This window comes from Ylistrum balloti, unplaced genomic scaffold, assembly GCF_031769215.1.
Source record: "Ylistrum balloti isolate Yb309-2 unplaced genomic scaffold, AGI_CSIRO_Ybal_v1 Utg370222, whole genome shotgun sequence".
Classification (NCBI taxonomy): Eukaryota; Metazoa; Mollusca; class Bivalvia; order Pectinida; family Pectinidae; genus Ylistrum; species Ylistrum balloti.
Genome location: NW_026782186.1, coordinates 54857 through 67823, shown reverse-complemented (window position 1 = coordinate 67823; position 12967 = coordinate 54857). Strand labels below are relative to the sequence as shown.

Here is a 12967-nt window from a genome sequence, read left to right as displayed (position 1 = left end):
AGTAAGGAAATCAATATATAACCATGTATTAGTAATTTCACATACATATTACATCTACACATAAAAGATGTATTTAGTTACTCAAATATGCAATGATAACTTTCTCTGGGCCATAGCGTGAGTTAGATACCTACTAAAATTAAAGTTTTTTACATTATTGCTAGAAATTTTAATCAATTTGAAAACAGATGGTCGACAATGAAAGTATGGTTTGATATATAGTGATCTTATTTCTGAATATGCTGGACATAATAGTATAAAATGAGTTTTATCCTCAAGTTCATTTTTGTCACACCGCGTGCACAGTTTTTTCAGTTAGTGTATGTGCATTCAAACTAAACTTAAAAATAATCATTTTTATCTTTGAAGTTGAGACAGCATTGTGTAGCTGTCTTTGATATGTTTATATGTAATACCTGTTGAAGAATTATCAAAAGCATTTCTTGATTCTTGAATAAAAATATCCAGTATTCGTAGCTTATGAAATAATAAAAATATATGTTTGATTTGGTAACAGCTGTGACAACCATACATTACCAAAGCCCACTCTATAAATCTCCTGTTTTAAAACGTTTGCCTTACAATTGGTCTTCCTTGTATTTAGCTTCATCAATTCATCATAACACGCCATCAATACACATTTATCAGTCTTCAAATTTCAGTCAATATTTAATATTAAATACTCTAAGCTGTATGTTACAAGGAAAACGAGCAAGTTCGGAATAATTCATAGAGTTATTAACATTATTCTTCACTCCTAATAATGATTTTATGACAGTTTTCTTTATTTGGCGCAGTATCCTCAGACCTCACAGCCGTTCTTCAAAATACATGATAAATAAGTATTAACTAATGCCAACTAGGTCTTTGCGTTCAAGATAACACTTTAACCTTTCGACTACGTAGAAAATGTGCTTTTGCCTTGTGTAGTAATATCATTATGTGAAATAACAATTTATCATTATAACATTATCATTATAACATTAACATTATAACATTATAACATTATCATTATAACATTAACATTATAACATTAACATTATAACATTATAACATTAACATTATAACATTAAAACATTATAACATTAACATTATAACATTAACATAATAACATTGACATTACACCATTATCATTATAACATTGACATTATAACATTAACATTATAACATTGACATTATAACATTAACATTATAACATTATAACATTAACATTATAACATTATCATTATAACATTGACATTATAACATTAACATTATAACATTAACATTATAACATTATAACATTAACATTATAACATTATCATTATAACATTATAACATTATAACATTAACATTATAACATTATCATTACAACATTAACATTATAACATTATAACATTAACATTATAACATTATCATTATAACATTATAACATTATCATTATAACATTAACATTATAACATTAACATTATAACATTATCATTATAACATTATAACATTATCATTATATCATAATAACATTATCATTATAACATTAACATTATAACATTATCATTATAACATTAACATTATAACATTATAACATTGACATTATAACATTAACATTATAACATTTTCATTATAACATTAACATTATAACATTAACATTATAACATTATCATTATAACATTATAACATTATCATTATAACATTATCATTATAACATTAACATTATAACATTATAACATTATCATTATAACATTAACATTATATTATTAACATTATAACATTAACATTATAACATTATAACATTATAACATTATCATTATAACATTAACATTATAACATTATAACATTATCATTATAACATTAACATTATAACAAAAAAACCAAGCCTAAATAACAAAACTGGTCCAGACTTCTATGTCTTTTCCATCAAATTTCCACTGATCATGCTCTTGTTTTTTCTCTCTCTAAATACCATTATTTTATCTTTATCTTCTTTCACAGTCAAATACCAACGACCCGAATACCTCTTTAAAAAGGCAAGAATATTTTTAAGTTCCTCGATATCTTCAGAAAATGACACTGTGTTGTCTGCTTACATAATTAAAACAGATTGATTAGTTGAGGGTGATAACTCTTAAAAGTTCAATTAATTCTTATTCAATGTCATTGATAAGTAAATAAAACCTAATCGGTGATAAAGAATGCCCTTGTAACAGGCCGACATACAAGTCGATTATTGGAGACAATTTACCATGTAGCATTACGCATATAGAAAAACAACATTCAATAAACGCTCTTGACACGCCCTACACTTTTTCTGTCACTCCACCAATTTGTCCTGAAGGAACTAAATTTCTGTCACTCCATTAGTGTTTGTCTTGACGGAACTAGATTTCTGTCACTCCACCAGTGTGTTTGTCCTGAAGGAACTAGATTTCTGTCACTCCACCAGTGTTTTTCCTGACGGAACTAGATTTCTGTCACTCCACCAGTGTTTTTCCTGACGGAACTAGATTTCTGTCACTCCACCAGTGTTTGTCCTGAAGGAACTAAATTTCTGTCACTCCACCAGTGTTTGTCTTGAAGGAAATAGATTTCTGTCAATCCACCAGTGTTTGTCCTGAAGGAACTAGATTTCTGTCACTCCACTAGTGTTTTTCCTGACGGAACTAGATTTCTGTCACTCCACCAGTGTTTTTCCTGACGGAACTAGATTTCTGTCACTCCACCAGTGTTTGTCCTGAAGGAACTAAATTTCTGTCACTCCACTAGTGTTTTTCCTGACGGAACTAGATTTCTGTCACTCCACCAGTGTTTGTCTTGAAGGAAATAGATTTCTGTCAATCCACCAGTGTTTGTCCTGAAGGAACTAAATTTCTGTCACTCCACTAGTGTTTTTCCTGACGGAACTAGATTTCTGTCACTCCACCAGTGTGTTTTTCCTAAAGGAACTAGATTTCTGTCACTCCACCAGTGTTTGTCCTAAAGGAACTAGATTTCTGTCACTCCACCATAGTGTTTTTCCTGAAGGAACTAGATTTCTGTCACTCCACCAGTGTTTGCCCTAAAGGAACTAGATTTCTGTCACTCCACCAGTGTTTGTCCTGGAGGAACTAGATTTCTGTCACTCCACCAGTGTTTTTCCTGACGGAACTAGATTTCTGTCACTCCACCAGTGTTTTTCCTGACGGAACTAGATTTCTGTCACTCCACCAGTGTTTGTCCTGACGGAACTAGATTTCTGTCACTCCACCAGTGTTTTTCCTGACGGAACTAGATTTCTGTCACTCCACCAGTGTTTGTCCTAAAGGAACTAGATTTATGTCACTCCACCAGTGTTTGTCCTGGAGGAACTAGATTTCTGTCACTCCACCAGTGTTTATCCTGACGGAACTAGATTTCTGTCACTCCACCAGTGTTTTTCCTGACGGAACTAGATTTCTGTCACTCCACCAGTGTTTTTCCTGACGGAACTAGATTTCTGTCACTCCACCAGTGTTTGTCCTGAAGGAACTAGATTTCTGTCACTCCACCAGTGTTTTTCCTGACGGAACTAGATTTCTGTCACTCCACCAGTGTGTTTGTCCTAAAGGAACTAGATTTCTGTCACTCCACCAATGTTTGTCCTAAAGGAACTAGATTTCTGTCACTCCACCAGTGTTTGTCCTAAAGGAACTAGATTTCTGTCACTCCACCAGTGTTTGTCCTAAAGGAACTAGATTTCTGTCACTCTACCATAGTGTTTTTCCTGAAGGAACTAGATTTCTGTCACTCTACCAGTGTTTGTCCTGAAGGCATCTATCAATTGTCTTCTTAATTTCATTTGTTTTTTACTTCAATAATTATCAATATAAGAATGTGTTATATAATATAAAAATAATTCACATACTATTTTCAATATTGCTGAGAAAATTCTTTCCGGAACTAAAATGTTTGAGGGCTAGCAAAAAAACAAAAAAATACAAATGCGTAGGGAATGTGTCTATAAGCATTGAATTATCTAGCTATATCATTTATAGTCAATGTGAATGACAATGGTTTTCTGGCAAGTATAAACTTTGACGAGCTAGCGAAATATCTTATTCCAAAATCGTTGTTTGTAATGGCTATGTAAATTATATCCCAAAACTCAAAGGTAAAAAAAAACCAAACAAAAAAAAAAAAAAAAAAGAAAAAAACCCCAAAAAAGTCTACCTTAACACGGATTAAACAGTATAAAAACATAAGGTGTAAAATGTAAGCTTCTAATGTAATAAATAACGGCCTTCTTCGAGCGGACTCATATCACCATATTATTGCTTTACATTGTCTAGGTCAACAACTTTTACTAGATGTTTCGAATTGAATTTATCCCTTTTTTTCACACTTTCCGAACCACATTTTCTCCATCAGGTCGGGAGAGACATAATGTGAGGTTTTCATGGTGCTGCCACGGTATGTACAGGGATCTGGCTTAACTTTCCCCGAATTGAATCCTGGAATAGCTAATAATTTATATCCAAGTTTTTTAATACAAAGAGCAACATACACATCCTCCAAGTGGAAAAATGGCACGTGCTGTGATACCTCAAACACTTTTGAAGCTACGTTCATACTAGTAACGTATCCGGTACCGGAACAAAATCCCGGATAAGTACTTCCGGGAAAGCTTTTCTTTGACGCATACCATTTTGAGCGATGATCTCGGATCGGTTTAGCCATTTGATGACAAGCCCCTCCAACATTAGTCTGTAACTTTTCTTTATGACTTTTCGCTGTTGTAAGAATATTTGGGATATTAACATACATATCATCATCAGTTTTCATCACAAATTTGGCTTCTTTGCACTTGGTGCTCGCCCATTTGTAGGCCATCATAGTCTTGTAAGTTAAATTCGAGTAAGCATCTATAAAATCCTCCTGAAGAATATCTCTAAATATGTCAAATTCCTCTTTCACAATTTTATCCATTTTTGAATCAGCAGGAGCTCCAAGGAGAAAAGCATACCGAATGTTCGAAGTCTCCGAGTTATTCTTAGCATATGTCAGCCATGTTTTACGAATCGTTTCTCTTTGGAGTCTGTTGTTGTGGACTGTAAATATCAAAATGACGAGGTCTATTTCGGGGGATTTGTCGTTTCTTGCGCAGATTTGCTCATTGTCTAATACGTAATTAAAGTCATGTTTAAAACACGTCTCACACTTATCAGGACGATCCCCTGCTGGCTTTGGTTTCGCTTTAGTCGGCAACTGCTGTGGTTTCGATGGCACCGACGTCGTTTTATCAGCGTTCTTAGAAATAAATTTTCCTTCATTTGATGCTTTCCAAGATGAATTATGTTCGTTATCAAATCCAGACATTTTGAGAACTTCCAGAAATGATTTAGCGTCTTTTTCATAGAACTCCTTAACATTGTCTGTGAGTTTTATGGAAAGACTGAAAAGCTCATTAACATGATACCAGTAAACAAAAACACTAGCAAACATGACGATACAGAGACCAGCGAAGGCGTATAACAGACCTTTAGTGGAACACACTCGGCTTCCCTTGTGATCATTCATTACCGCAACAGAACATGCAGTAAAACAAGGCATGGTCTTCGGTCTGGAACACAATCTCCACTAAGATTTCTCTGATCTCGAAAACTCTCTGTGTTTATCCTAGCAACGAATCTCATTAACGGTACCACAATGTCTTCAAGGCACACTGTAACACTTGCTGAATGTTTTGATTCGGTATATCATCCAGGAGTGATAAGCTTCCGTTTATTGTGATAATTATTTCGGGTATTGTAAAGTCTGTTTCCAGAACTAAAGATATAATCCGGGTATTGTAAAGCCTGTTTCCAGAACTAAAGGTATAATCCGGGTATTGTAAAGTCTGTTTCTAGAACTAAAGATATAATCCGGGTATTGTAAAGTCTGTTTCTAAAACTAAAGATATAATCCGGGTATTGTAAAGTCTGTTTCTAGAACTAAAGATATAATCCGGGTATTGTAAAGTCTGTTTCTAGAACTAAAGATATAATCCGGGTATTGTAAAGTCTGTTTCTAAAACTAAAGATATAATCCGGGTATTGTAAAATCTGTTTCTCCGGGTATTGTAACCTGTTTCCAAGCTAAAGATATAATCCGGGTATTGTAAAATCTGTTTCTAGAACTAAAGATATAATCCGGGTATTGTAAAGTCTGTTTCTAGAACTAAAGATATAATCCGGGTATTGTAAAGTCTGTTTCTAAAACTAAAGATATAATCCGGGTATTGTAAAATCTGTTTCTAGAACTAAAGATATAATCCGGGTATTATAAAGTCTGTTTGTTCCGATACAAAATATCCAAATATCCGGTACCTTAAAGCCTGGTACTGTAAAACACACTGACTTAAGTCATACAAACTGTATATTCCAACGGGTTGATGTATCAGAACCAGGCTGATTCAACATGGAATTATTGATAGAAAAGCCAGTCTGATGATATACCTTGATATGCCCTAATGAACCCTTACACGGCCAGTGAATGGAAATCAATCTAAAAACCAGTAGTCGTATGAATTGTCATTAATTCGGTCAGACTTTGTAAAGCTTGCGTGGCGTATATTATATATATGAAATCAATTACCTTTATATGTGATGCTCCGATCCGGGTTTACACTAACAACTGGGCTGTGTTAGGTTATAATAGTATATGTTCACCGGTCGAGTTTCCCAACAACTGGGCTGTGTTAGGTTATAATAGTATAAGTTCACCGGTCGAGTTTCCCAACAGCTGGGCTGTGTTAGGTTATAATAGTATATGTTCACCGGTCGAGTTTACCAATCAATGTGGCAATGGACATTAAAAGAAGTGTACAGGTTAAATGGTCGATAATCAACACAACACGTCCTCTGTTACAACACACGGCTCTTCATCAGGCGGGATGTCAGTCTATTTCATCACTCACCTGCAAAACAGAGATAAGAAAAGTAATTACCACGTTTCACTTTAAATCATATGAATGTTTTGTAACAGTAGTACTGTATCTTCTCAATAAAACATGACAAAAACTCAATTACATATTCTCATTGTCAACTGTATATATCATTATGAATTTTCCCCCAGTAAATCGAATGGTTTATCTTTTGATAGGATAAACGCCTTCATCAAGTCTCGGTCGTTTAGAAGTTATGCTGTAGATCTGTCGTTGCTATTTCCTTTATACGTTTTAAAATTTCCTGACAAGTATGATTTAATTAAACGTTTATGTCACATTTAAAATCTTGTTTCAGAAATATTAAGATATGAACTACATCACAGCAAAACCAATATGAATTTACATCTATAGCCATTTAATGGAATACGGAAGGCAATATTTTAAGGTTGGATTGTACAAAAGACAGACAAGCAAATAACACCTTTATCGATACAGATTTCATTATAGATACAACAGTGTCTAGTGTTAAACTACATCGTACGACTTTCATACATGTTCACCAGATTATTGATTCTTCCATTGCATATAAGTGAGCACTGAGATACATCAGATATATGAAAATTACGATTTGTTGTTATAATTATGGGGATAGTACTATTTCCAATCTATATTTGGGTATTTCTTTCGATCACTTTGAATTTTCTTCATTCCCCTCCTATGTTTAATCACTAATGTGTCCTAGAAGGACTAGAAGGACGAAATAGCTATATGGTGCAGTTTAATTCATTGTTTGACTCTATCTAAATCTAAATGTGTATTTAAACGTGTTTATCTTTTGTACAATAACAATATTTTCTTTAGAAATTCAGCTGTAAACTTTCACACTTCACTCCACGTCTGTCTTGTCTTACAAATACAACTATATTGAACCAAATCATACGTTTACAAGATCATATATGAACACTTTAAAACCAAACATATTGTTAGTAAAATCACTCTTATAATTAGGTTTTGTCTGTGTAATCTATATATATAAAAGAGAGACAACATGTCAAGCTCAATGTCGGTGAAATCAGAGCAAAACAAGAAGTAAAGATATAAACAAAAACGCCTGAATATTACAAGGAGAATAAGACCAGGTATTACGGGGGTAAAAGCGTCTTCTGTTTCACCGGTGACACCCGCTATGTAAATACTGATCAATCATGTCACGCTACTCAATGAGAGCCAGACGAACACCAAATGCGTCCAACTTCATATTGCACTAAAAATAGAATATTTCACAATGACATAAGTATCGCGACCGTTCAACAATAAAAACATAAAATAATCGAAGCAAGATGGCTATATATCAAGTATTATAGACATTTTACTTGGTATGAGAAACAGAATAACAAACGATAGATACAATATTTTGATATTTTTGTCGAACTTCTGACTTCATGAATATCATATTGATCCTAAAGGACCCCTCTAAAGGGCGCTCTGTAGACAATGCTCGCCCTATTATATATATTTCAGTGATATGTACCTATATTCAACACGATAAATTCAATACTGTCCTTTTTATCTTGTTAAATATCAGCAAATACTATATACTTCGATTATGTCGTTTTTAAAACACGCCCAATACTGTGTGAGGGGGTTAATGGGTCTGTTTTATAGGTGTAGAATTGGATGTTATATATGTTTAAAAAACAACGTTGAATTCCAAGACTAAACAGGTCCTTTTGTACTCATCATATTGTATTATTATCAGATATTTTTCTTTGTTTTATCACAATTCAACAATCTCTCCGATTACATGAAAATACCCCTGCCGATGTTCGATAACGATAACAGTGCTTTGAATCATTGTGTGTGTATTTACTGTACTGGACCGAACAGGCACAGCGGTAAGCTAATAAACATATTGCTTTGTCACGAGAAAAAAAGTCCGGGAATATCTGGAACGTGTAAAAACGTCTCACATTAGTCACGTTACCTAAGATCATTCATCAGCATTTTGACTCAGGGACTTAGAAATAAATGATATTGCTCCATTATAAGAGTTCCACAACAACCGTCACATTGTGTTTTTTTTCAACATTTGGTCAATTGTAGTTTAACGATTTCGAAACGCATTTCATACTTCAGTATATTTCAACAGTGATTACATTGGAGTATTACAATTTTTGTGATAATTTCAGATTAATTTAAATCGCCTAGTGATCATATGGTAAACGTTGTTAGCTTGTATTAAAGTGAGTTAAATTGTTACACGTGTGTATTTACGCGTGTGTTTCAACAGTGTTTGAACAGTTATTATGTTCCTTTTTACGGCCCTTTTTACTATGAGGGAATTAGAGGAAATAACACTATTTACAGCAAGGATTATTGAAGGACGTGCCAGGTTTGGATATTGGAGGAAAGTATGATGTTCTGGAGAAAAAACACCGACGTGCAGTCAGTTCCTAGCGACTACTCCACTTAGGCCTCGAACCCGCGAGGTGGAGGGTTAGTGATAAAGACGGCTTAAGGATGACAATGCAAGTTAAAAGAATGATTTTTATTGAAATTAAAAAAAGAAAAAAAATCCGTTTCCCAAATGCTTCGGAGATGCCGCAACTGATAACGATATATGTTTGTCTGTGTTACTAAAGAAGTAGTTGAGATTTGTTTCCAAGCCTTCTTTCGAAACGTGTTCCAGCATTCCAGAGTATAAAGGGCTTGTGCCGGTCAAACAAGTTTTCATTATTCCAATGATGACACACCGCGACTAATCTATGTTACAGACATTATTTCAATGATGACACACCGCGACTAATCTGTGTTACAGACATTATTCCAATGATGACACACCGCGACTAATCTGTGTTACAGACATTATTTCAATGATGACACACCGCGACTAATCTATGTTACAGACATTATTTCAATGATGACACACCGCGACTAATTTATGTTACAGACATTATTTCAATGATGACACACCGCGACTAATCTATGTTACAGACATTATTTCAACGTTCAAAAAAAAAACCGTTATTTTAACGTCTTTCCACGTTAATATAAAGTTATTTTTTCAACAATAAATTCTAACGTTAAAATACCGTTATGAATTTTTAATGTTAAATTTAACATCAGAATAATATTTAAAAATTTAACGTTTTTAAATTATATCAAATTACAACGTTATTCTGATGATGAATATTTTCAATGTTAATTTGACAGCAAACGTTATATCTCTTATATCACGTCTTATTTCGAACCTTAATCTAACATTAATTTTTATAAACGTTGGAATGACATTTGAAAGTAATGTCCTTTTATTAAAATTTAATTATGGCAATTCATCATTTCTGTTCCATATAGTTACAAGAGATCACAATGTCCACCATTGTTTCTTCTATGTTTTTAAAAATTGATCTTTCATGAACTTATTGTTTAATTAAGATAAATAGAGGTCACGTGATAGGTCACGTGGTTACAATAATTTCTTACGTACAACTGGTAATGATCAAAATTCACCGGCAAGGAACAATTACATACTCAAAACTCAAAACGAATTTATATTTGTCGTGTTGTGTAAATTTTAGCACAGGCTCATCTAAGCCTACTTGTCACAAATGACTTTTCCCCGGGCAAGTGTACAAGTACATATATTATGGTTGGTAAGACCTCCATGCTACTCAACATGGTAACACAAGATCTAATTCAATTACATTAATTGAAGTTCACTTATAATGTTTCATCATACAATATAACAGATTGAAATGCATGCATACCATTGACAAAGATAATATTGACAAGTATCAGAATTAATCAGAGTCAAAACATCACACTTATATACTCTGGTGATCAACAGAAAGTCCTAAGAATTCTAAAGGTTAACCATTATATGAGTTTATAATTGGCAAATAATTATGTTAAGCTTTTAATCAAACCATTATAATTTTTCTGATACAATTTCCATTGAATACAGAGCTAGATGATGTATTGTTGAAAACACCTCCAAGATAAATGTATCTTATTGTAGTCTATTGCTTGTTTCATTTCCTTTTTTTAATTTATACTAATTCTAAAGAAAAGTCTCAATTCTCTCCTGCCATTGCTTTGAGATCTCTCCACACATTGATTTTCATAACTATCCCTTGATGCTCTGCATATCTGAGATTATCTCCCTTGGGACAGAGGGATTGGACCCAATAAGGGAAATGAAGAAGGATATTTCATCAAGACAAGACGAGGTCAGAGGTCAAGAAAAAAATTAACTTTTTCTGGAATATGTCACAATATTAAAGGTCAGGGTGAAAAGTTTCAAACTTATATCACTGGAAGGTTATATAATAATCCATTATTTTGCAGGAACATAGACAAGACTGTCTGCTTCAAAACTGCACACTAAAAAATCTCCCATTTCTTATGTTGAATACAACCCAACAGTGGAGCACTGCTCTTGGTAGGTGTTTACAGTTTATACCCCGAATGGATCAACTCTAAGTTAACAAACAACATGATTCTGATTGAACATCCCAGATAAAGGAAAACCATAAATCAGTAGGAATCCTGTTGTTATAGCAACCATGTACATGCATTTCCAATGCAATTTGGTATGAAACAGAAAAAAATTTAGTTGTAAACTGATGAACATTTTCCTGGTGACACGTGCAGTGCAATTTATCCGGAGACAACATGTGTTACCTGTGGCCGAATTGGAACTACATCGTGACTTGAGAACTGGTGATTTAATTCTTGATTATCAGTCAAACTGTTTATATAGGCTGAATTTATGATTCACGTAACATTGTAACATCTGTCCAGTCCCTGTAACATTGTAACATCTGTCCTGTAACATTGTAACATCTGTCCAGTCTCTGTAACATTGTAACATCTGTCCAGTCCCTGTAACATTGTAATATCTGTCCTGTAACATTGTAACAGTGTAACATCTGTCCAGTCCCCATAACACAAAGAAACATTGTAACATCTGTCCACTCTGTGTGAAATTGTAACATCTGTCCAGTCTCTGTATCATTGTAACAGCTGTCCAGTCTCTGTAACATTGTAACATCTGATCTGTAACACTGTAACATGTGTTCAGTCTCTGTAACACTGTAACATCTGTCCTGTAACATTGTAACATCTGTCCAGTCTCTGTAACACTGTAACATCTGTCCAGTCTCCGTAACATTGTAACATCTGATCTGTAACACTGTAACATGTGTTCAGTCTCTATAACACTGTAACATCTGTCCTGTTACATTGTAACATCTGTCCAGTCTCTATAACACTGTAACATATGTCCAGTCCCTGTAACACTGTAACATCTGTCCTGTAACACTGTAAAATCTGTCTAGTCCCTGTAACATTGTAACATCTGTCCAGTCTGTCCAGTCTCTGTAACACTGTAATATCTGTCCAGTCTCTGTAACACTGTAACATCTGTCCAGTCTCTGTAACACTGTAACATCTGTCCAGTTACATTGTAACATCTGTCCAGCCTCTGTAACACTGTAACATCTGTCCAGTCCCTATAACATTGTAACATCTGTCCAGTCTGTCCAGTCTCTGTAACACTGTAAGATCTGTCCAGTGTCTGTAACACTGTAACATCTGTCCAGTCTCTGTAACATCTGTCCTGTAACATTGTAACATCTGTCCAGTCTCTGTAACATTGTAACATCTGTCCAGTCTCTGTAACACTGTAACATCTGTCCTGTTACATTGTAACATCTGTCATGTAACATTGTAACAATTGTCCTGTAACATTGTAACAATTGTCCTGTAACATTGTAACATCTGTACAGTCTCTGTAACATTGTAACATCCGTCCTGTAACATTGTAACATCTGTCCAGTCTCTGTAACATGTAACATCTGTCCTGTAATGTTGTAACATCTGTCCTGTAACATTGTAATATCTGTCCAGTCTCTGTATCATTGTAACATCTGTCCAGTCTCTGTAACACTGTAACATATGTCCTGTAACATTGTAACATCTGTCCTGTAAGATTGTAATATCTGTCCTGTAACATTGTAACATCTGTCCTGTAACATTGTAATATCTGTCCAGTCCCTGTAACACTGTAAAATCTGTCAAGTCTGTCCAGTCTCTAAAACATTGTAACAT

At 34.0% G+C, this 12967-nt stretch overlaps 1 protein-coding gene across 1 annotated transcript; it reads right to left on the bottom strand.

Moving 5' to 3' along the window:
- Positions 1-4314: 4314 nt before the first annotated feature.
- On the bottom strand, positions 4315-5541 carry LOC132551871 (beta-1,3-galactosyltransferase 1-like). The gene has a single exon (XM_060216014.1). The coding sequence runs from the start codon at positions 5539-5541 to the stop codon at positions 4315-4317; it is 1227 nt and encodes a 408-aa protein (XP_060071997.1).
- Positions 5542-12967: the final 7426 nt, after the last annotated feature.